Source organism: Dermochelys coriacea, chromosome 10 (assembly GCF_009764565.3).
Source record: "Dermochelys coriacea isolate rDerCor1 chromosome 10, rDerCor1.pri.v4, whole genome shotgun sequence".
Lineage (NCBI taxonomy): Eukaryota > Metazoa > Chordata > Testudines > Dermochelyidae > Dermochelys > Dermochelys coriacea.
The window spans coordinates 71,651,298-71,674,272 of NC_050077.1; the positions used below are offsets into that span (position 1 = coordinate 71,651,298).

The 22,975-nt window shown below is 50.2% G+C and overlaps 1 protein-coding gene across 3 annotated transcripts in view; it reads left to right on the forward strand.

Annotated features, from left to right (window-relative positions):
• Positions 1–22,975, forward strand: part of NTRK3 (neurotrophic receptor tyrosine kinase 3) — a 326,588-nt gene that overhangs the window by 190,394 nt on the left and 113,219 nt on the right. For all 3 annotated transcript variants that reach the window (XM_043493654.1, XM_038420117.2, XM_038420118.2), the window contains exon 13: positions 15,445–15,633. In XM_043493654.1, the coding sequence (XP_043349589.1) occupies positions 15,445–15,633 (189 nt within the window). The remainder of the gene's footprint in view (positions 1–15,444; positions 15,634–22,975) is intronic.

The following is a 22,975-nucleotide window of genomic DNA, read 5'->3' on the forward strand; positions in this document are numbered from 1 at the left end:
CGGGCAGGGGGGGCAGGCAGGGGGTGCGGCAGGGGCTGGCTGCAGGCAGGGCAGGGGGTGTGGGCAGGGGGGGGCAGGCAGGGGGTGCGGCAGGGGCTGGCTGCAGGCAGGGCAGGGGGTGTGGGCAGGGGGGGCAGGCAGGGGGTGCGGCAGGGGCTGGCTGCAGGCAGGGCAGGGGGTGTGGCGGGGGGGCAGGCAGGGGGTGCGGCAGGGGCTGGCTGCAGGCAGGGCAGGGGGTGTGGGCAGGGGGTGCGGGCAGGGGGGGCAGGCAGGGGGTGCGGCAGGGGCTGGCTGCAGGCAGGGCAGGGGGTGTGGGCAGGGGGGGCAGGCAGGGGGTGCGGCAGGGGCTGGCTGCAGGCAGGGCAGGGGGTGTGGCGGGGGGGCAGGCAGGGGGTGCGGCAGGGGCTGGCTGCAGGCAGGGCAGGGGGTGTGGGCAGGGGGGGCAGGCAGGGGGTGCGGCAGGGGCTGGCTGCAGGCAGGGCAGGGGGTGTGGCAGGGGGGGCAGGCAGGGGGTGCGGCAGGGGCTGGCTGCAGGCAGGGCAGGGGGTGTGGGCAGGGGGGGCAGGCAGGGGGTGTGGGAGGGGGGGAGGCAGGGGGGGCAGGCAGGGGGTGCGGCAGGGGCTGGCTGCAGGCAGGGCAGGGGGTGTGGGCAGGGGGGGCGGGCAGGGGGTGTGGGAGGGGGGGAGGCAGGGGGTGCGGCAGGGGCTGGCTGCGGGCAGGGCAGGGGGTGTGGGAGGGGGGCGGGCAGGGGGTGCGGCAGGGGCTGGCTGCGGGCAGGGCAGGGGGTGCGGGTAGGGGGTGCGGCAGGGGCTGGCTGCAGGCAGGGCAGGGGGTGCGGGCAGGGGGTGCGGCAGGGGCTGGCTGCGGGCAGGGCAGGGGGTGCGGGCAGGGGGGGCGGGCAGGGGGTGCGGCAGGGGCTGGCTGCGGGCAGGGCAGGGGGTGTGGGCAGGGGGGGCGGGCAGGGGGTGCGGCAGGGGCTGGCTGCAGGCAGGGCAGGGGGTGTGGGCAGGGGGGGCGGGCAGGGGGTGCGGCAGGGGCTGGCTGCAGGCAGGCAGGGCAGGGGGTGTGGCAGGGGGGGCAGGCAGGGGGTGCGGCAGGGGCTGGCTGCGGGCAGGGCAGGGGGTGCGGGCAGGGGGGGTGGGCAGGGGGTGCGGCAGGGGCTGGCTGCGGGCAGGGGGTGTGGGAGGGGGGCGGGCAGGGGGTGCGGCAGGGGCTGGCTGCGGGCAGGGCAGGGGGTGCGGGCAGGGGGTGCGGCAGGGGCTGGCTGCAGGCAGGGCAGGGGGGGCGGGCAGGGGGGGCGGCAGGGGCTGGCTGCGGGCAGGGCAGGGGGTGTGGGCAGGGGGGGCAGGCAGGGGTGCGGCAGGGGCTGGCTGCAGGCAGGGCAGGGGGGTGTGGCAGGGGGGGCAGGCAGGGGTGCGGCAGGGGCTGGCTGCAGGCAGGGCAGGGGGTGTGGGCAGGGGGGGCGGGCAGGGGGTGCGGCAGGGGCTGGCTGCAGGCAGGGCAGGGTGTGGGCAGGGGGGGCAGGCAGGGGGTGCGGCAGGGGCTGGCTGCGGGCAGGGCAGGGGGTGTGGGAGGGGGGCGGGCAGGGGGTGCGGCAGGGGCTGGCTGCGGGCAGGGCAGGGGGTGCGGGTAGGGGGTGCGGCAGGGGCTGGCTGCGGGCAGGGCAGGGGGTGCGGGTAGGGGGTGCGGCAGGGGCTGGCTGCAGGCAGGGCAGGGGGTGCGGGCAGGGGGTGCGGCAGGGGCTGGCTGCAGGCAGGGCAGGGGGGGCGGGCAGGGGGGGCGGCAGGGGCTGGCTGCGGGCAGGGCAGGGGGTGTGGGCAGGGGGGGCAGGCAGGGGTGCGGCAGGGGCTGGCTGCAGGCAGGGCAGGGGGTGTGGCAGGGGGGGCAGGCAGGGGTGCGGCAGGGGCTGGCTGCAGGCAGGGCAGGGGGTGTGGGCAGGGGGGGCGGGCAGGGGGTGCGGCAGGGGCTGGCTGCAGGCAGGGCAGGGTGTGGGCAGGGGGGGCAGGCAGGGGGTGCGGCAGGGGCTGGCTGCGGGCAGGGCAGGGGGTGTGGGAGGGGGGCGGGCAGGGGGTGCGGCAGGGGCTGGCTGCGGGCAGGGCAGGGGGTGCGGGCAGGGGGTGCGGCAGGGGCTGGCTGCGGGCAGGGCAGGGGGTGTGGGAGGGGGGCGGGCAGGGGGTGCGGCAGGGGCTGGCTGCAGGCAGGGCAGGGGGTGTGGGCAGGGGGGGGCGGGCAGGGGGTGCGGCAGGGGCTGGCTGCAGGCAGGGCAGGGGGTGTGGGCAGGGGGGGCGGGCAGGGGGTGCGGCAGGGGCTGGCTGCAGGCAGGGCAGGGTGTGGGCAGGGGGGGCGGGCAGGGGGGGCGGCAGGGGCTGGCTGCAGGCAGGGCAGGGTGTGGGCAGGGGGGGCGGGCAGGGGGTGCGGCAGGGGCTGGCTGCAGGCAGGGCAGGGGGTGCGGGCAGGGGGTGCGGCAGGGGCTGGCTGCGGGCGGGAGTGGCTGGAGACCGGGCAGGGTGCTGGGCTCACGGGGAGAGCAGCAGGACGCAGCCCAGGCCCAGCAGAGGAGCTGGGGACCCACCAGGCAGCAGCGGGAGCCCCAGGGCCAGGGGTCGGGGGAGCAGCGGGAGCCCCAGGGCTCGTGTCCAGGGCCCGGTGGCAGCCCACGTGGCTCCCGCAGCGCAGCGCAGCGCCCCCGGCGGCCGGAGGAGGAATTCCATCACTTCCCACCCGGAGCCCATCAAAGCCTTAGCGCCCCCTGCAGGGAAGCGGGTTAACAACCGGATCTAAAACTGCTTCCAAATTTAACAACCGGTTTGTGCGAACTGGTGCGAACCGGCTCCAGCTCACCACTGCGGCCATCCTCCCTGCATTTACTATCAGATAAAATATGCTTTACTTCCTCTTCTGAGCTGTTAGGAAGTGTTGCAGTGCATTATTAAACAGCTTCCATGTTTCACCCCAGAGGTGGTTGCATTTCATTGGTAGGCAGGAGAAACGGTTCCCATATATCCTTTATCTGCTTCATGGGGGACGGTTTAGGCTTAGTTAAAACTTAAAATGTTCGAGATGCTCGGGTGTAAGGATAAAGTATTCCTACGAGTAACTCCACAGTGTCACGTTTAGTCACTTTTCCGACTATTTGCTTCTTCCCGCCTTGGAGGCACTTGGTACAGCTGGCCCTCTGGCTTTGGGCATAGTTGTAAAATATCCTCCTCTCCATTCTTCCCACTGGAGCCTGGGACTCAGAATTGCATTTTCACACTGTCTGGCTTGTTGGATGCCTCCCCTTGAAATGTTCAGATTGTCTTGTGATTTTTATTGTCTGCGTTCCTCTGCTGGATTTATGTATTTGTGCTGTCCTATGCATTGACTCGTGTTTGATCTTAATACTTCCATTCCAGTGTGCGAGGGCATTCAGGAGTCACATCAAAACTCCATAAATAAGGCTGAGAAGGAAAATCACTACCAAGGGGGAGCTCTCCGGAGTGTGAGAAATTTGGAGAATCCGACATCTCTTACAGGAGAGAATCTTTGAAGGGTGATGGAAGTTGAACCAGTGCTTTATGGTTTGGGGAGACCTTATGGATTATTGTATATGAAGCAAACAGCAGTGATTACTCTGTGATGTGCCTCCATTCCTAAACCTGATGATGGGATAGTTTCCTCTGAGAATTACTGTCCAGCATTTCATTTGTTCTGGGGGCCAATTGAAGCTACCACTATGGATTATTTTTACATGTGGCAGAAGGCATATGGGGAAGGAAGGATGGGGGCAGTAGCTGTGCTGGTGAAATGCAGGTGAAATGCAGCAATCTTTTCTTTTTTCCTCTAACCCCTGGGGATGGAATGGGAGCAGCTCATTCAGGGCACTTGCAACTGAATTCAGTGGCAGTGACTCCCCACTTCCATTCTCAGCAGTTTGGGTCTGCATCAGTATAACTGCTGCAAATAGTTCTGGCTCTGGCTGGTCCATGTGCTTCTGGCTCTGTCCCCCATGTGCTCTTGGTACTGTCTCTGATCTGCCTGTGGAGTGTATTGTTTAATAAGAACTGTGATTATGGTTCTCTAGAAAGGTGTTAATCTGGTTTCAAATCTTAGTGTGTCCACAATCAGATTAGCTGTGGGTCAGTCAATGCAAATCTAATGCTTCTGGCACAATTGCTGTGTATTTGGTAAAGAAGGAGAGGGATGGCACTTGGCTGATGGTAACTGGAAAGCTATTTCTACGGTAGGGGGTAGCCTAGAAATAGGCGTGAAGTTGGGAGTGACCCGAGCAGGCAGTGCGAAGTCAGCAGGTAGCGGGAGAGCGGAACAGAGTTGTGGGGACGTTGGGGAGTGAGGGAAGCTGTGTTTGAACGTGGTGCAGATGGCGATGGTGAGCCAAGGGCAGGAGACTGTATCAGCAGAAAGAAAAGGAGGACTTGTGGCACCTTAGAGACTAACACATTTCTTTGAGCGTAAGTGTTCATGAGCTACAGCTCACTTCATCGGATCCTTTTCTCCTTCTTTTCTTTTTATGGATACAGAGTAACACGGTTGCTACTCTGTATCAGCAGAGTGAAAGCATTTTGCATGGATTGGAGGGAGGTATTCAGCCCCTTCTGCCTCTTGGTAGGGCCACTGCTCAGGGAAGTGCATCCTACAGGATAGAAGCTCCCACAGTCTGCCATGGTGGATATCAAAGCTAGAAAGAAGAGGCAGCCGCACCGGGATATTCTGGAGACAAAAAGGGTGGGATAACCGCCCTTCACAGCAGGGAAAGGGGAACAGGGAGGGCCAGCCTCCAGTCAGGTCCCTGCCTTGAAAGCAGCAAGCGCTAACCTGGCCCTGTGCCCGTATCTGCCAATAAAAATTAAAAAATTGATTTCCTTTTGTTTGCCTGACAGAACAAGGCTCTTTATGAGACAGTAAATGCAATCCATCTCTGAGCATGGCCAGAGTTTTAATTGTGTTTGTTGTGCTTTCACTTATTCTGTTTTATGAGTTTCAGTTGCCATCCCTGCTGGTTCAGAGCTCACCCCTGGGGGATGAGTCAGGGTTTGATTTCAGCTCCAGCAAAAGGTTGGGGTTTTTTAAACACCTTGGTGCTTTTGTTGTGGTGGTGGTGGTGGTGTTTTTTTAATGTAAAGGTTGGAGCTGTTTTTGTATCTGCTGTTTATAAATAAATATATGTCTCCTGCTTTGAAGCAGGGCTGGATGATTCTGTTTGAGAGCCATCCTTCTGCCAGCTGATGATATGGCCCTTTGATGTATTGAATTTAGATTAAGATCACTGCAGCATGGAAGCATCAACTGAGGTTTGAGGTCAGGCCAGAAGGCCAGTGGGATTTTAAAAGGTGGATTTTTTAAAAATGAGGGCTTTTACAGCACTTGCAGAAGCTTGCTTTTTGGCCCCTATTACTGGGGAGGGGAGGGTTTTTAATTACGGCTCATATACAGTTCTTAATTAAATGGCTTCATTGTGTGGTTCTTTATATTATACAGTGGAGTTTGGATGGCCCATTTAGCTCTTGTAGTGATCGATCAAAAATCAGTTCCCAAAAGGCAGTTCCTGTTGATGGTGGTGTGGTTGGCCCATTGTTCTGAATGAAATATTTCTTAGCCGTCTGACCTGCTTTGGGACTGCTGCTTTGGGGTTTGTAGTGTAGCTGGGACAGACCTTTTCTAGAACAGTGTTAGGGAATTGTATTGCTTATAGGGTGAGATTTCCAAGTCACCTAAAGGATCTGGATGTCCACTTCCCATTGGAAAGAATGAGAAATGCACATCCATATCCTCTAGGTGGCTTTGAAAATCCCTTACATTCACTACGAGGAGATTTAAGGAGCATCAGATTGGAAGGTAGGTACTTTGTCTTTCTTTGATCTTTTCAGAGATAGGAAAAACTTGACTCCTCTCTGAGGGCCGTTCTGCTGCAATAAAGAATGTCATGGCTTGGGAGAGCATTGAGCATCGTCATTTACAACCTGCCTGACCTGCCTTTTAGATGCCCGGTAGAAGTTACTGTCTTAGCATGATGGACTTTTTGCTCCTGTGCACATCTGCTTTGGAGAATTCATTATGTTATCTTCTGTTCTCTAATCTCTGGCTATTTATAAGGTATGCTATAATGCCTATGACTACATCTTATCAGAAAATATAGTACCTTACCTAGTTAAGTAATTGACCATTAAGATATGATCATGTGAACAGGGGATTTACTAGGTGCTTTACAGACCTAGAGTAAGAGGTGTACCCTGCTTCATAGAGCTTCAGACAAACTGGAACCAGAGCAGTTCAGCCACAGGAGACCACGCTGGAGAGAAGATGGTAGAAAGTCCCCAGAGACAGTGGGTTTCAGGAAGATTAGCAGAATGGGAGAAAATGTGCTTGGCAGAGGAAAAGAGGGAGGATTTTGGAGCAGCGGAATCAGGATAGAGTCAAATCCAAAAGGGTGAGAAAAAGAAAAATGGATACAATGCTGGGAAAGAACTGGAAGGCATATAGGGCGGGAGGGAGGCAGCAGGAGATAAGAGAGAAGGGAGGTAGATGAGCATGCAAATGGGCCTTGCTCATGGTGGTGTGGGAAAAGACAGAAAGAGTCAGAAAGGGGAGCTACACCTTTCTCTGTAGTGACTCTAATGGCTGATGTTGGGGCCTCTCTGACAAGGCTCTCCACCAATCTTTCTTGGATGAGGACAGGTACAGTACTTTCAGTTGTGGTGACCAAGTAAGAGAGTCTAAAAAAAGGAGCGTGGAGTTGAATCAGCTGCTGGAGTCATGGAGGGGCCCCCAGGGAACTGTAGTTGCTATCTTGCAGCAGGTATGAATGACTCTGACTGTTAACCTGACTTTAGCTGCATACCAGATCCAACCTCTGCCCCTAATCCCTCCTTTGGTCTTCAAGATTTCAGAATGTTAAAAATCCCAGAGAACACAGAAGATACACACAAAATCCTTCAAAAATTAACTAGTGGCCATGCTATACGGTAATTAATATCCATAATACAGACCTATTTATCCACAGACAGACACCTGCTACATCATCAAATAGCTTGAGTTCATTGGAGACTCAAATTCACTTTAGTCCTGTTCCAAGATCTCCCGTGGGTATATCAGGAAGTACCAGGGGTTGTCCTGGGCCATTAACCTGGATTTGGAAGTACAAAATTATGTCCATTCGGGCATCCACCTGCCTATCCATCTGTCTGTCTGTACAGGTGGATAGATTTACATAGATCCATAGACACTTAAATCCTGAAGTCAGTTTTTATTCAGTTTTTCTCAGTCCTTACTCAGAAAATCTCTCACTGAAATCAGTAGAAGTTTCCCCATGTAAAGATCTCAGGATTTGGTCTTTCATCAGTATCGTCCATTGTAAGTTCAGTGTCCCATATATGGTTAGCGGTTACAGTATGGACAGTGTACTCGAGAGAGTGTTTAAAAGTTACATTATTGATACATGGTTTATTTCTATGAGCTATTGATGATTGTATATATCATGTGTGGCAGAGCAAATCAAGCCCGCAGATACAATGTTAAAGGCTATTGGTATCTAGTTGGAACCAATTATGTCTCCAGGGTCTGTCCAGTATATCTGCATTGCATCTCTGATACCATGTCACCCTCAGTTTGTGTCAAAGAGAAACTATGATTAATTCTGTGCTGGAGAGACCTGGATCTCAAGCCACAGTGACCAGTGCTCCCCAGATATGGCAATGGGAGTGAAAGATAATAAAAGAAATGCCACCATTGGTGGGCACAGGGTGGTGTATAGGGTAGGCAGAGATCTAAGAGAGGAGCAGATAGCTGGAAATTTAGGAGAAATGTAAAATAACAAAGATAAATAATTAAATGATAAGAGAATGAGGGGAAGGCTTGGAGGGCACTAAACATTAATTTGTACATAATTAATCCGATAATATCTGGTTTCTGAGTTTATTGGGGAGGAAGTAGCTGGACGCTAGCCAATAGCTAAGTATCTTGGTCTCCAGCTCTGGCTCTGTCCCTGGCAGGGATCAGAAGTGTCTCCAAAAGGTAAGAGCAACTGCATTCTGAGCTCCATTGGTGCATTCCCTCGCACTGGTCTCCCTGGGGCTTGAGAAGGGGAAGTGTTGTAGGCTCATTCTCGGCAATAGGTGGAAGTGTGCTCAGGCAGACTCTGCAATATATTATCCATGTGGCTGTAACCATCAGGTGGCTCCACCCCTGGCAGTTATTGTTTTGTCAGTGACTAGCAGTAGTTGTAAGTGTTTGGGGATGGTGATGGACCATCAGAGTTGGCTGGTGCTGAAGCTACTGGGGACTGGTAGCTTCCACAAGTGTACCACGGTCTGCTGGAGCTGGGTGAATTTCACTGAGATGAGATAAAGCAAGGTCTTTGGTGGTTTTATTTCAGTGTAAGCCAGGCAGTGTGTCTTGTTTACTGTATATGTAATGATCATGACAATAGTCTTGACTTTCCATTGCACCTTTCATCAAAATGGATCCCAAAGCACAGTTACTAACGGATCAGGCAAACTGCTAGCACACAGCAGCCAGGAGGGAGCACATAGGGAGCACTTTGTCCATCCTGAATCAGGGCCACCTCTGGGACAAAATGCTGCAACCTCTTACTGCCCCAGTTCCCTCGTGTCATTTTGGAAAATCTGTTTCTTTGTGTATGTTCTGTCTTTAAAAAAAAAAATTAAAGATCACAGATTGAAATCCTGGCCTGGAATAGTTTTAACTGAGAGTTATTAGAAGGAATGAACAAACCTCTTTACCAACGTGATGGAAGTGGTTGGGAACCAGTGACCAAGAAGCAAAAGGCCCTGTATATCCTGAACCAGCCAGAGCCCTGGTACAGTAGACCTGTCTTCTATTTATAGATTCATAGATACTAAGGTTAGAAGGGACCATTCTGATCATCTAGTCCGACCTCCTGCACAACGCAGGCCACAGAATCTCACCCACCCATTCCTACGAAAAACCTCACCTATGTCTGAGCTATTGAAGTCCTCAAATCATGGTTTAAAGACTTCAAGGAGCAGAGAATCCTCCCTCAAGTGAACTGTGCCCCATGCTACAGAGGAAGGCGAAAAACCTCCAGGGCCTCTTCCAATCTGCCCTGGAGGAAAATTCCTTCCTGACCCCAAATATGGCGATCAGCTAAACCCTGAGCATATGGGCAAGATTCACTAGCCAGATACTACAGAAAATTCTTTCCTGGGTAAATCAGATCCCATCCATCTAATATCCCATCTCAAGGGATTAGGCCTATTTACCCTGAATATTTAAAGATCAATTAATTACCAAAATCACATATCCCATCTCCTTCATAAACTTATCGAGTAGAATCTTAAAGCCAGATAGATCTTTTGCCCCCACTGCTTCCCTTGGAAGGCTATTCCAAAACTTCACTCCTCTGATGGTTAGAAACCTTCATCTAATTTCAAGTCTAAACTTCCTGGTGGCCAGTTTATACCCATTTGTTCTTGTGTCCACATTGGTGCTGAGCTTAAATAATTCCTCTCCCTCTTCTGTATTATCCCTCTGATATATTTATAGAGAGCAATCATATCTCCCCTCAATCTTCTTTTAGTTAGGCTAAACAAACCAAGCTCCTTAAGTCTCCTTTCATAAGACAAGTTTTCCATTCCTCGGATCATCCTAGTAGCCCTTCTCTGTACCTGCTACAGTTTGAATTCATCCTTTTTAAACATGGGAGACCAGAACTGCACACAGTATTCTAGGTGAGGTCTCACCAGTGCCTTGTATAATGGTACTAAAACCTCCTTATCCCTACTGGAAATGCCTCTCCTGATGCATCCCAAAACTGCATTAGCTTTTTTCACAGCCATATCACATTGGCAGCTCATAGTCATCCTATGATCAACCAATACTCCAAGGTCCTTCTCCTCTTCCGTTACTTCTAATTGATGCGTCCCCAGCTTATAACTAAAATTCTTGTTATTAATCCCTAAATGCATAACCTTACACTTCTCACTATTAAGTTTCATCCTATTACTATTACTCCAGTTTACAAGGTCATCCAGATCCTCCTGTATAATATCCCGATCCTTCTCTGAATTGGCAATACCTCCCTGCTTTGTATCATCTGCAAACTTTATTAGCACACTCCCACTTTTTGTGCCGAGGTCAGTAATAAAAAGATTAAATAAGATTGGTCCCAAAACTGATCCCTGAGGAACTGCACTGGTAACCTCCCTCCAGCATGAGAGTTCGCCTTTCAGTAGGACCCATTGTAGTCTCCCCTTTAACCAATTCCTTATCCACCTTTTGATGTTCATATTGATCTCCATCTTTTCCAATTTAACTAATAATTAGTTTTAGCGTCTAGTGTCTTCTCTTACTGACCGTGAGGGCCTGATTTGACAGAAGTGCCAAGAAATCTCAGCTCCCGTTAACTGCAATTGGAGTGGTGGTAGCTCAGCATTTCTGAAAACTAAGCCCTACCTTCGTAGTAATGCTTTTGAAACCCATCTTATTTGGGAGGCATCTGTAGTGTCCTCTAAGGCCAGGTCTCCACTTGAAAGATTTTGCCGGCAGAGCTCTTTTCGACTAGGGGTGGGATGTTTCTTTACGACATAGCTTTGCTGGCAAAAGCCCTAGTGTAGGCACAGCTGTACTGGCAAAAAAAGTGGTCTGGCTGAGATAGCTTATTTCACTTGTTAAACTGGAATAAACTATCCTGGCAAAAGCACTTTGCTGGTATAACTGCATTGACGCTCACAGGGTTTTGCTGATATAGCTATCCCATATAGACATCATTGGAAACCTTTTAAGTGTAGACCAGGTGTAATCCTAATGACTTTTAGCCACCCTTCCTGCTCACTTACACTGATGTGTGTCCTACCATCACACCATGTTACTGCCTTGGGATGTGAAGACCCTTAACTGGCACTTAGGGATCCCTGACAGCCCCCTTTTAAACACCAGGCCCATTTGGGGTGCTAACCAAAGAATTGTTCTCTGTTTAGACCAGGGGTCTCAAAGTCCCGGCCCATGGACCATCTGTGGCCCAAGAATCTCCCCACTGCGGCCCATGGGGGAAAGACCCATACAGCCATGCTGCCAGCTCTGTCTTCTGCAGGCGACGCCTCCCGCAGCTCCCATTGGCTGGGGGAGAGGGCCAGTGAAACCATCACTAGTTGCCGGGCAGAGTCAGCCATGGGGGCAGCGTCACTTTTTTCCACAATGAATATAAACAAGTCAAAATACCGAACACAACTATCTGATGCCCACCTTGCTGCAATCCTGAAGGTTTCAACTGCTCGGTCACTGAGGCCAAACATCAACAAACTGACTGAACTGAAGCATTGCCAGGTGTGTGGCAAACACTAAAAACTCTCCGGCAGGCAAAGAAGTGTATAAAGTTATATGACAGTTTCATTAGTTCTAAGAAATTTGAAATAAAAAATACAATATAAACATTTTCTTTTCTGAACACCATCTTCAGTGACATTATTGACCTGCTGGGAGGATTTGAGGACTGGCATTGGCACTAAGGTAAATTGAGAGCCTTGGTTTAGACTGAGGCCTTGTCCAGGCTACAGATGCTTTGCCGGCATAGCTATACTGGCAGAGCCCTCTAGTGCAGATGTAGCTTATGCCTACAACAGAAGGAGTATTTCTGTCAACAGAGCTGCACCGCTTCCCGGAACAATGTTAGCTGTGCTTCTGTCGGCATAGCTGTGTCTGCCCTGGGGTTTTTGCTGGCATAGCTGTCATCTAGGGGCGGTGGGTTTTTCATCCCCCTGACTGACATAGGTATGCTGACAGAACTCTGTAGAGTGGACCTGGCCTGACTGAACTGCCAATGTATGGAAGAGTAAGCGAAAGTGGAGGAAGTGGGCTGAGCATGGAGAAGGAGAGTTGGCACGGGTGACAGCCTGCTGTGGAGAATTAGCTGAGAGTGAAATCCATGAAGACCTTTGAAGGGTGTAAAGATCAAGGAGCAGGAAGTATTTTGAGGTGCATTCGAAAAGGGCTTGAAGTAGGAGCAGTGGGGATGGAATGAAGAGAAGGAAACTGCAGAGTGACTCTCAGGAAACACTTCCTACCAGTGAGGTAAGGCCATGAGATACTTGTGTCCAAAAGGGGAGTAGTGGAAGCCCTATTGCTTGAGACATTTAAACAGGACAGGCCTACATTGATGGGGTGGTTGAATGGGCTTGATGTGACCTACTGTAATGGGTCTTGTCTGTCGTTAATGTCTATGGTTCTTCTTTGCCTCTTTTGCATTCTGCCTTCTTGGGATTCAGTTTCAAGCTCACCTGCAACCTGAGGGACAGGAGCACCAGTTTGAAGAGCTCGGTGCTGACTGGTTAGGTAGACATTAGCCAGTGAGTCACCAAGCGTGCTCCCCTCTGGAGGCAGCCTCTTGTGTTCTGCGGAGCTGCCTGGACTGAGTGTATTGTAGTGCACAATCCACCTCGTGCACAGCATTAGGTTGGCTAGTGCAGCATCACAAGTCTGTTGCTAGATCAGTTAATCTCAACCTGCTCCTAGGGCAATCTTGGTTACTGTCCCCTCCCTTTTCTCCTACCCCTCTGCCACAGCCCTCATACGCTTCCTCAAGAGTGTACTAATGTTCCATTTCATCTGGTCTGGCCAATAAATTGCACAGCATCAATGAGTTGTTATGAATCATTAAAGGTGGGTGAAGGTCTCAAGATTCAGAGATGTGGCTCAGTTTGGAACAGGTCTCAAAAGTTTGGTGCTAATCCCACCTTTGAGACATTACCCAGGCTTTGTTGCTCTGGGAGGCATGTTAGGAATCTCCTGAGGATGGGTTTTCCTATTAGTTTCCCAGCACTTCCATCAGCTCCCCCAAATCTAAACATCCTGCTGCCTGGAGAGACCCGTGGGGTTGTCAGTGGCCTCTACCATCGCTGTAGGGACAAGTGGGACCTTCATGGACTCTGCAAAAACTCTGGTCTACTATCCTAGTATATGGCACTTTTATCTTGATTGACATGTTTTCTGTATCCTGCACCCTTAAATGGGGGGATGTCACCCTCCCTCCTGCAGAGACAGACGTCATGTTGTGTTCACTTCTCAGTGCAGTTTGTGATGGAGGAAATGCATGCCTACCATGAAAAAGACTTTGCTTTTGTTCCTTCTTTGGCGGGGTGTGTGCGTGGTGGTGTTCTCTTCATCTAAAGAAGGTCATTCAGACTGAAATTGCTTTTTGTTATTGTGTTTGGAGAAACACAATAGCTGTACTCCTAACGCAGGCATCTTGCAGGGGAGATGAATTCCGCTGTATTTTCTGTAACATCACAGGAGTTGAGTGTAATCTGGGCCCTGAAAGAAGGCGAGAACCTGCCAAAAGGAACTCACAATAAAGGGAGAGACTTCTTTCTTTTGAGTAAAACACCTGCCAGAAATCTGCTAATTACACAATAACTTTATTATGTCCCACTGGGAAGAGCAAACAATACTTGAAGTCTGAGAAATTAGAATAGATGAATGCAGTCAGAATGTTTGAATGAAGCACATATTCTCTGGATCCTCTCAGAAGCTCCGAGAGAGCAAAATGACTTCAAGACTCTTCTTTGTTGCTAGCACTACAAAATAAAGTAATTGTGCAATTAGCAATAGACTAGTGACAGGAGAGAGACATTTTCCACTCAGCGCAGGTAGAAGGTGGAGCAGCTCTGCTCATCTTGGCTTAAATTGCAGTGTGTTTGATTAGGGTGCTGAGGAATGTGTCCTTGCAAAAGCTTGCATTGGATCCTTCTCATTCCCAAGCTCCTCACAGTTTCCCATTCATGCAAGACAGATGGCTGGAGCTTACATTTTCGGCTTTACCAGGGGCCTGGGGAAATGGTGGTTGTGATCATGGGGCTTGTGGAAAGAACATTTCATAATGATCCCTCCTGGCTTCTGAAGTTCCGTGAGGTTTTCTGGCCTTGACAACTTTCTGTCATGAAAGCTGATGGGCAGTTTTACAACTGGGGCTGTAAAAATCAGGTTGAGTGGGCCCATTTGGCGGTGTTAGGATGAGTGTGTTTGCCCATGCTGGGGCATGTGTGGTTGGAGGGGTGTGTACATGTGGTGTTTTGGAGGGGGCAGTTTGTGAAAGGGCGGGGAGCTGTACGTGGATGGAGATGTATTTTGGGGTTTCTGAGAAGGAGGGGGAACCAGTGTTTGGGCTGTTAAGGTGACTGTGGATGTGGGTGCGTTGGGGAGGGGAGGGAGCTATTTGTGTGTAAGGGTCTACTGTGCAGGCTGCTGCAATAGCTCACCCACCACGCAGTTCCCATTGGGTGACAAGTGTGAGCCCTTGGCTTAGAAGGACAGCATGGAGAGAGACTCCAGGCTTCTCCGTTAGGCTGCCCAGCAGTGTGGCTGAGTGGCGAGATCGATAAAGCATCCCTGGAAGTGAGCAGCAAATGGGGAACTGGGATGGCAACAGTCAAATTAGAGAAGATGGGGAGGAGGAAACTCTCCTGAGCCTATTACAGCTCAGCCCAAAGTTTGCTCCAGTTGCTGCCTGGCTCTGCACCATGCTTGGGGCTTGCTCCTGATGCTGGCTGTGGGTGCTTGTGGCAGCCCAGAGAGAGGAGGAGCAGGGAGAAGCCAACACTTTGGAATGCCCGCAAGAAGGAGAAGCTCTGCTGTTGAGAAAATCCTCCTGCAGCCTCTTCTCAGGCAAGAGCAGCCCAACAAGTTGATGGCAGGTAGAGAAGGTTGGGGGGATTCCCCTGGATTGCAGTCAGAGAGCACTGGCTGTTTTTCTTCTCCCTCTGTCTGTGAATGCTCTGGCTTCGGAGGGGCTCCAGTGGAGAGGGTGTGGGTTGCTCAGAACACAGTTAGGAAGGAGTGAGGTGCATTTCCATCACTGTGAGACTCATTCAGGATTGACTCCTATGGATCATAGGTTCCCAAGCACATCAGCTGGATCTAGGGGTTGTGTGCATTCAGGCAGGGGAAAAGGGAAGGAGGAGGTATACATGGGTGGTAAGAGGGAAACGTCATCTGAGCACAGCCTGAGACCCAGGAAGCCCTATTTGTGAATGCTGCTTCTCCAGTCTGCGCTCTCAGTTCCTTGTTTAATCTATCTTGGGTCTCATATCGTGCCGGGCATTGTAGTATATGAACACCACAGAGGCTGAAATGTCCAGCAGGGACTAAAGATGGTGGCCCTCCAGGGCAGGGCTGAAGTCTGTTCGGTTGCTGCCCGTGCTGTAGTTCTGGCAGGAGAGGACTTTGGTCTCCAGGATTATCAGTCTGGCTCGCTCACCAGTATTGTGAATGGGACGGGCTCTCCCCAGCACCCGTGCATTGCCTGGGAGATTCCCAGGATAGTTAATCTGTTCAGAAGGTTAGATTACTCTTTGTCCCTCTGACATGACTAACCTAGGTGAACTGTATGTAACAGTAACAGAAGAACCACACAGGGATCTGGGTTGCTTGTCTCTTCATTGTGTTGTCTGACGTTTTTGTGTGTGATGGCTCTAGGTCCCGTGGCAGTGATCAGCGGGGAGGAGGATTCTGCCAGCCCCCTCCATCATATCAACCATGGCATCACCACACCCTCGTCGCTGGATGCTGGCCCGGACACGGTGGTGATCGGCATGACCCGTATCCCTGTCATCGAGAATCCCCAGTACTTCAGGCAGGGCCACAACTGCCACAAGCCAGACACATGTGAGTTCCTTATCCAGCTGAATCCTTCTGCTTATGTGAGGACAAGAATGGGGGCTGGGGTGGGGGGAAGAGGAGGGGGTGGAAAAAGAAAGATGAGGAGGAAGAGGTAAAGGAAGAAGTGGATGTGGGAGAGGATAATGGGTCTTGTATGGTCCAGAAATGAAAGTGAACTGAAAGGTAAATCTCAGGTCACAAAAATCACAACATACATGTAGGTGCTTCAGAAGGAGAATTCCCACCCTCACCCTCCATTCCACTTTCATCCTCCTACCACCACCCATTAACCACCTTCCCTGTTCAGGACAGAGACAGCCTAGAATGGAGCCTGCAGATGTTTTCTTTGGGCACTGTACCAGAGGCATGAGCCAGTGCAAGTTGAGAGCAAAAGGCATTAGAGAGACCTGATTTCCCTTTGGGTAAGGATGCATCTACTCTTCCTTTTCCAACAATTCCCTCCCCTCATAGCAGCGGGACTGCCTCCTTGAACAACCTGCAGCCGAAAGGGCAAACACAGCAGTGTCTACAGGTAGGGCAGATACACAGAAAACACTTGGAGCAGAAGAGCAACAGATTTGGACACTCCATTTCTTACACTCAGGGGGGCCTCTGAAAAGCTTGAAATCTGCGTTGTGAGCAAAATCCATTAAATAGCAAATATCTTCCACACCAGGTGATAAACTGTTCAGTCCAGCTTAGCGGGAGCCCTCATAAACTCTGATAGTGAAAGTGAACGGCTATTAAAAAAGATGCACTGTTGGTCACCACATACCATGACTGCTTCCGGGCCACTGTCCCTCAATACGTGGAGCCCATGCACAGTCAGTGGATCAGATTCAAACCTCCCGCTGCACCCTCGGCCTTTGTCAATTCCTAGAAGCAACCGCCCCCCACTCCATTTATTGTTCAGGTTCTTGGAATATTTTGCATTTCTTGGCTCCAGTCAGGGTTGGATGTAACAAAATGTCACAAGGAAAGTTATTGTCACCATTTTCCCAGCCTGACCAGAAGCAGGAAGTACCAGGGATCTTGCTGGAGAGCCAGACTTCCAGTCTGTTTTTGCCAACTCGGGAGGCTGGAAAAATTTGAGTCAGCAGCTGAGCTTTGAGGTTTTCATAGGAATCAAACTTCCAAACCGTTAGAAATTCACCAGTACTGAATATTAGGCAGGAACTTGGTTCTCCATGGCCACCTCTTTTGCAATCAGATAAGCCCGAACAGCATCCTCTTCCCCTCCTGCTGAGACGTCAAGGGCTGGTCCTATCGCTTACACTCACACGAACTGATAGAAAGAAACATGAGCTGGACCTCCAATCCTGGACTATTGCTTGTTGCACTTCAATCACCAGAGCAATGGGGTGTATCCAGTTACTGTGCCTGGCTTTCCCTTTGATTTGTATTTTAATGTATTTCTTTTGATCAGTTTGTACAGGGAGAGAATGGAGTGTTTTGGTTAGGAAGAAGGAGCCAAATAGTGTGGTATTTCTGTATGATATTTATGTTTTATATTTCTTATAGCACCTCATCTCAAAACACTGTACAGACTCTGATGGCTTTGATTCTCCCCTTTCTCTCTCATCTCTGTAATCTATGGTATTTCATAGTATATCAACTGTTTTGGTGTGTAAGCACTATTGTAGTAGTGATGGTTGAAAATCAAAGGATTCAATTTACTCTGAATTTTGGGGGTTTGGTTAAATATTGTGAGGCTGCCCAGGAAGTAGATTGCAGCAGAATATGGTCCAAAAGCTTCACGGGTTCCGTTTGATTAAGATCTGAAAAGTTCAATATGCAGCAGAACCATGAGGGGCTGGAATCTGGATCATTTAACCAGGCCACGTGGGGAGAATTTAACAGTCAATAAATACATGTACAACAGATTATAGGGAAAGCATGTCCCTCTGCTTACCTGCCTGGAATCATCTGCAGGGCTCCATGTTTCTGGTGTTAGTTTAGTATATTTTAGGGCCCAATCATGCAGCTCTTATTCAGACCAAACTCCCTGTGACTTCAGCAGCAGTGTTGCATGAGCCCTGGAAAGTATTATAGTTCACCTTTACAGTAAATAAAACCAGCCAGACTCTTTGGAGCTTCCATTTGGTTTTTATTTTACCCAAGCTGTTCTGCCCAGCCCTCATTTGGCATGTTGGTTGTGGCTGGAGGTGAGTTACTGTTCCCATTCACCCAGCATTTTACACATTGGGACCTCTGGTTTGCTCCTCTCAAAATATTTCCCCCTCCTCCCCCTCCCCTCTGTGAAGGAGAGATGAAGCCCTTTAGATAGGCAAGCCTATTAATACCCAGCAGCGTCCATCCAGAAAAGGGGCTGGTACAATGCCTGGACATACCAGTGGTAGTTAGCCCCTGCCCTTCTGATCACTGTCTTCCTGCTAAGTCCACTAGCTGGATATTAGACTATGAAGCCCATCACTAGCAACGGCATTCACCCCCACATAACTTGTAGAGCCCAGATTCACAGACAAGGTTTTGTTAACATATCGTCTATAGACTTTGGAACGTGGCTTCTCTCTTTCTTTAGCTTGGCCCTGCTCCCTGGTTGGCTGTGATGCCGGGTGTTTGGGCTGAGGACACACAGACACCTGTTACTGAATTACAGTGAGAAGAGAAAACTCTCTGCGCTTAATGCCATATTAATAGTACATTGGTGTGATATAGATTTCCGTCACCCTCTGCACTAACAAACATCGCTTATCATGCGGGAATGATGGATGTTTATTCCCAGCCACTTAGTTCTGCATAATGGAATTGCAGATGAAATATGGAAAGTGGCTTGCTGCCTGCTAAGCTTTGCCCCCTCTTGCTGCTTCTGCACAAACTTGTCCTGTGGGGGGTACTCTTACAGGCCCATTAATTACTGCTGTCTGCAAGGAGACAGACGTTTGCTTCTGACTATGGATGTGCTGGGGTTTTTTTTCCTATCAACATGATGAAGGATGCTGGAGCTCTCTCTCTCATCTGTGATTTTCTAGGAGCTCCTGAGACCAGGGCCGTTCTCTCACTCACCTACTTGCTGCTGCTTCCAGAATTAGAGAGACGGAAGGGAAGAGTCATTCTTCCCTTCCTAGATGTGGGTTTGGGGAAAGGGCCTGGAAGCAAATATGCCACCCTGTCTCTGTATTGGGATGTATTAACCCTTTGGAACCTCGTGCTCTGCCCCCTTCCATCCTTTGCCATTCCCTTTGCTCCTTCCAGCCATAACTCTATGTGCACCGGTCAGCATCATGGCTTGGAAGGATGCATTTTTTCAATAAATAAAAGCTTCAGCTTCAGTAATTCTCACTCACCTGCAGGGGGTTAAGCTGAGTGTCAGATTAAAGATAGGGCATGTTGATCTCAGAGGAATTGGTGGCAATATAGAGTCCCTTTTTATGGGACACTGAACAGGGATCAGGTGGGCATATCTGCTTACTGAGATCTCAGGGTATCGGAAGAGCAATGGGCATGGATGAATCTGTGCCTTCACTGTCATCTGGAAATAGTTGTGTTTCTTTTCTAAAATACATTTAAGTTGTTTTGGGTTAGGGCACCGTATGGAAGGGAACTCGTCAGAATTCAGCATGCAGTGGGTCAGAAGGTTCCATCCCATGATTGATGCTGGTGCTGAAGCAAAACGTGACTCATTCTACCCTCCAACATTTCCTGAAAATGGCAGTTGGTTCCTGTGGGCAGGAAACTGCAGTTTGCTACAAAAATTAACCACATGATGATAGAAAAAATCATCTGCCCAAGAATGTCTGCCCAAGAGACCTTAACACTGATGCGGTGCCCTGATGCTGGTGGGAGGGACCAAATGTCACTGTTTTGACCATGAACAGCTGTGCTTGTGGACAGCAATGGAGACTTTTCACTCTAGCTCCAATTTGCCAGTCCTCACCAGACTAAGAAGGATCCATTTTGCCCCGACTCTAATTCCAGGTGGGTGATGGAAGAAGCTGGAAATTTCTTAGATCTAAAAGCTTCAGAGATGTTTTGGATAAAAAGGTTTGGAGGCTGACCTTGCTTTTGATAATGGTAATAAGCACAGGCTATGTTGAGATGATTATTTATTAGAACTTCTCGAGTCTGTACCATCAGGTTCTATGCAGACATGGTAGCTAACGTTCAGTTGGCTTCCTGTTTTGTCAGAACAGCAGTATCCTGGGAGCAGTTGTTCTTGAGGAAAACTGGCTTTTCTGAGGTTGTTCCAGAGCAGAACTAGGAAGAAAAGGTTTCAACAATGAAAAATATTTTCCAAGAAGGAATCTGAACTTTTCTGAAACTCAGGCAATGCTCAGTTTGAGTATGGGGTGAAGGGTCAGTCGGGGCTGCTCTCTCAGAACAGGATGCTCTGGCCCCAGTAAAAACAGCGATGCTGGAGTCATTCAGAGCCTGGTTTGATTTTTGTTGATGCTGCTGCTGCTGACTGGGCACAACGGTTGTTTGGTTTGTTTTCCTCTGTCAGGACTGGTGCAGCCTCAGCACTGCCATGCATTCGCCATGTGGGTGGAGCCGACGTCCTTCTGTAGAGTACTAATGAGGGGTTTTTTACAACCTCATTTATTACAGGCTGCCCTGACATAATTGCATATTCTAAGTTAGTAATTACACATATTCACACTAATTAAGTAATTAGATATAATTACACTAACTGTAAATACATGGTAATCGGCTAAAAAGAAGTACTTCAGGAAAAGCAAGACGAATCACACAATAAAGACACCATCAGCAGCCTTTCAGCACATCACTCTGTCTTTATCTTGCATTTGGAGTGAAGTTTGAAAGGGAATCTGTGATCCATTCAAAAATCATACTCTTTAAACAAATGAATTTCCTCCCCTATGTCTCTAATAACACTAGAGAGTCAAAATGGGAGAGGATTTTTAAAAATCGTTTTCCCCTCACTGCTGATGCTCTTTGTTCATCAGTTGTATTTTCTCTAGCTTGGATAACGGAAACTGACTAAGTCCATTCCATTTTGCTTGTAATCAGTTTTGCTCCCAGGTTCTCCAAGATGCACATCTTAGGTTGCAAATGTTTGCAGTTTATTTGTATGAAAGCAACTGTTTTCACTGCTAATAGAAGAGGAAACGTTTCCGGGGGCAGTTAGGGTTTGCAAAAACTTATTTCCACCAAATGTAAATTTTGAGCCAACTTTGAGCTGATGATGACAGAGGCCCTTTAACTCTTAATGATTAGCCCAGAGTAACTGAATTATAGTAGACATAGTCACCGAGTAGACTGAATCCCCCCACCCCCGAACCCTTTGCAAGTCCTACTGACGCTCACCCTATACAAGCACTGACCCATCTCTCTGCTCCTTCGGAAAAGCCTTAACCTTCCCAGAGACTCTAGTTCCCTTCACTTCTCTCAGAGGTTTGGCCGTGGCACTTTCTTGTGGGGTACATCAGCATTCTATGCTGCCATCCTTTGTGGTCAATGTGTATCTGAGGTCATTAGGGGACTTAGTGGGGAGGTTTGGACTGAGGCCTAATCAATATGCGGATGATGCCAAATTGTGCATCTCCATCTTCACCAACCCAGGGAGGGCGATCAGGTGTCTCAGAGTTTGGGTGAGGCTGGGGCATAGATGAAAGTGAGCTGGTTGACACTTAGTTCAGTTAGACAGAAGTGTTTATGGGGAGTGGGGAAGCAGCAGGATGAGACTGAGTTGATGCCATACCTCCAGTTTGAGGCTGTGTTCATTTTTTATTACCTCCGCTCACAGCTTGAAGGTTGTGTTAGATTCCCAGCTGCTTTTGAAGGATGAAAGAATAGCAGTGGTCAAAGTGCCTTTGTCCATCTAGATCTGACTAGGAGGCTGTGCCCGTTTCTCTTGGATGTGAATTTAGCTGTCATGATCAATGCCTTTGTCACCTCTAGATCAGACTGCTGCAGAGCGCTCCATCCCCCTACCCCCAGCAAGAACTTCTTCTGTCTGCCTCCCTCCCCATTGCTGTCCAGCCGCCAGCCTTTCCACTGCCAGAAACCCTCTTGAGCTTCCCTGGACAAGAGTTCCCACTGATGGCTGCTGCCCAGTCCTGATGGTCAGGTTCGGAGGTGGGGTGGAGACCACATGTGAAATAGACTTCCTGGGGAAGTGGTGGAAACCCTATCTCTAGAGTTATTTAGAACTGGACTGCACAAAACATAGGAGATCTTACTGTAGGGGTTGATCTTACATTGACAAGTGGGTGGAGGTGTATAGGCTGGATCTAATAAGTCTCTTCCATCTCTTTAGCACTTATGTGAAGGAGGTTTCTGGCTTGGCTCTGTGCAAAAATCCTGACCTCAACACTCGCCTTCAAGCAGCTGAAAAACCTCCGTGATCCTGAACTAGAATCCTGCTTCCAAACCTTGCAACCACCCCCCCTCCCCCCACCACCACCACTCCAGAGTAGTCTCTTCTGGAAACTGCTTAGAACGCCAAGGGCTAATGTCAGTCTCTTGTGAACAGATTTTAATGTTCAAACCCCACAGGCAGTGAAGCAGAACGGAGCAGTGCAGAGTGGCAGAATAAGGAAAGCGCAGGCCCCACTCAGCCCTTCTCGCCCTCCTCCTCTGCCTCATTCTCCTGACTGACAGCTGAAAGGAAAGGTCACTGGCCTGCCCATCCAGCTTTCTCTACCTATGTTCAACTCTCAGCTGGTTTCTCTCTCTCTGCTGCACTCTCCAGTATTCCTTATCTGTAAGCATTTGTTCTCCATCCCATTTACCCAGCTGAGGAAGGGAGAGAGAAATGGCAACAAATGCCAGAGCTGAGAAGTATAACCAATCTCAGGTGGAGAGTGGCAGACTGACCACCCAGACCCATTCCAGAGCTATTCTGAGTTGCAATTTGACCCTCATGATTAACACCACTGGGAGTTGGTCTGCTGCCTTTCCTGCCATGGGCCATTAACTTGCTATTGAGCCAAAGGAATAGCAGGATGCACTGGAATGGTTGGCAGGTGCATTCTTCCCACGTATACCAGGACTGTTGGCCAGGACTGCAGGTGTTTCTACATGGGTCCATTCAGGAGAAATCAAACAATTAAGGAGGAAAATTCCTGTCCTGCCTTTCTCTGCCAAAACCCTGCAGGCATTGCAAGGCATTGTGGTAGCCAATGATGCAGTGCCTGGTGGGACAATCCCGCCCTACTCCTAATGTGACACACATGCTGTCTCTATTTGCATACAAGCAAATCACCTTCTGCAGCTGTGAGGATGGGCTCTGAGGGAGTTAGATCCTACTAGTTACTTCAATGTGTGTTTATTGAAGATGTTTGTAGCAACAAAACAGATCAAAGGCAGCAAAGCACAATGCCAGCCCGCACCAGGAACTGAAGCTGACGGCACCGCTGTGGCG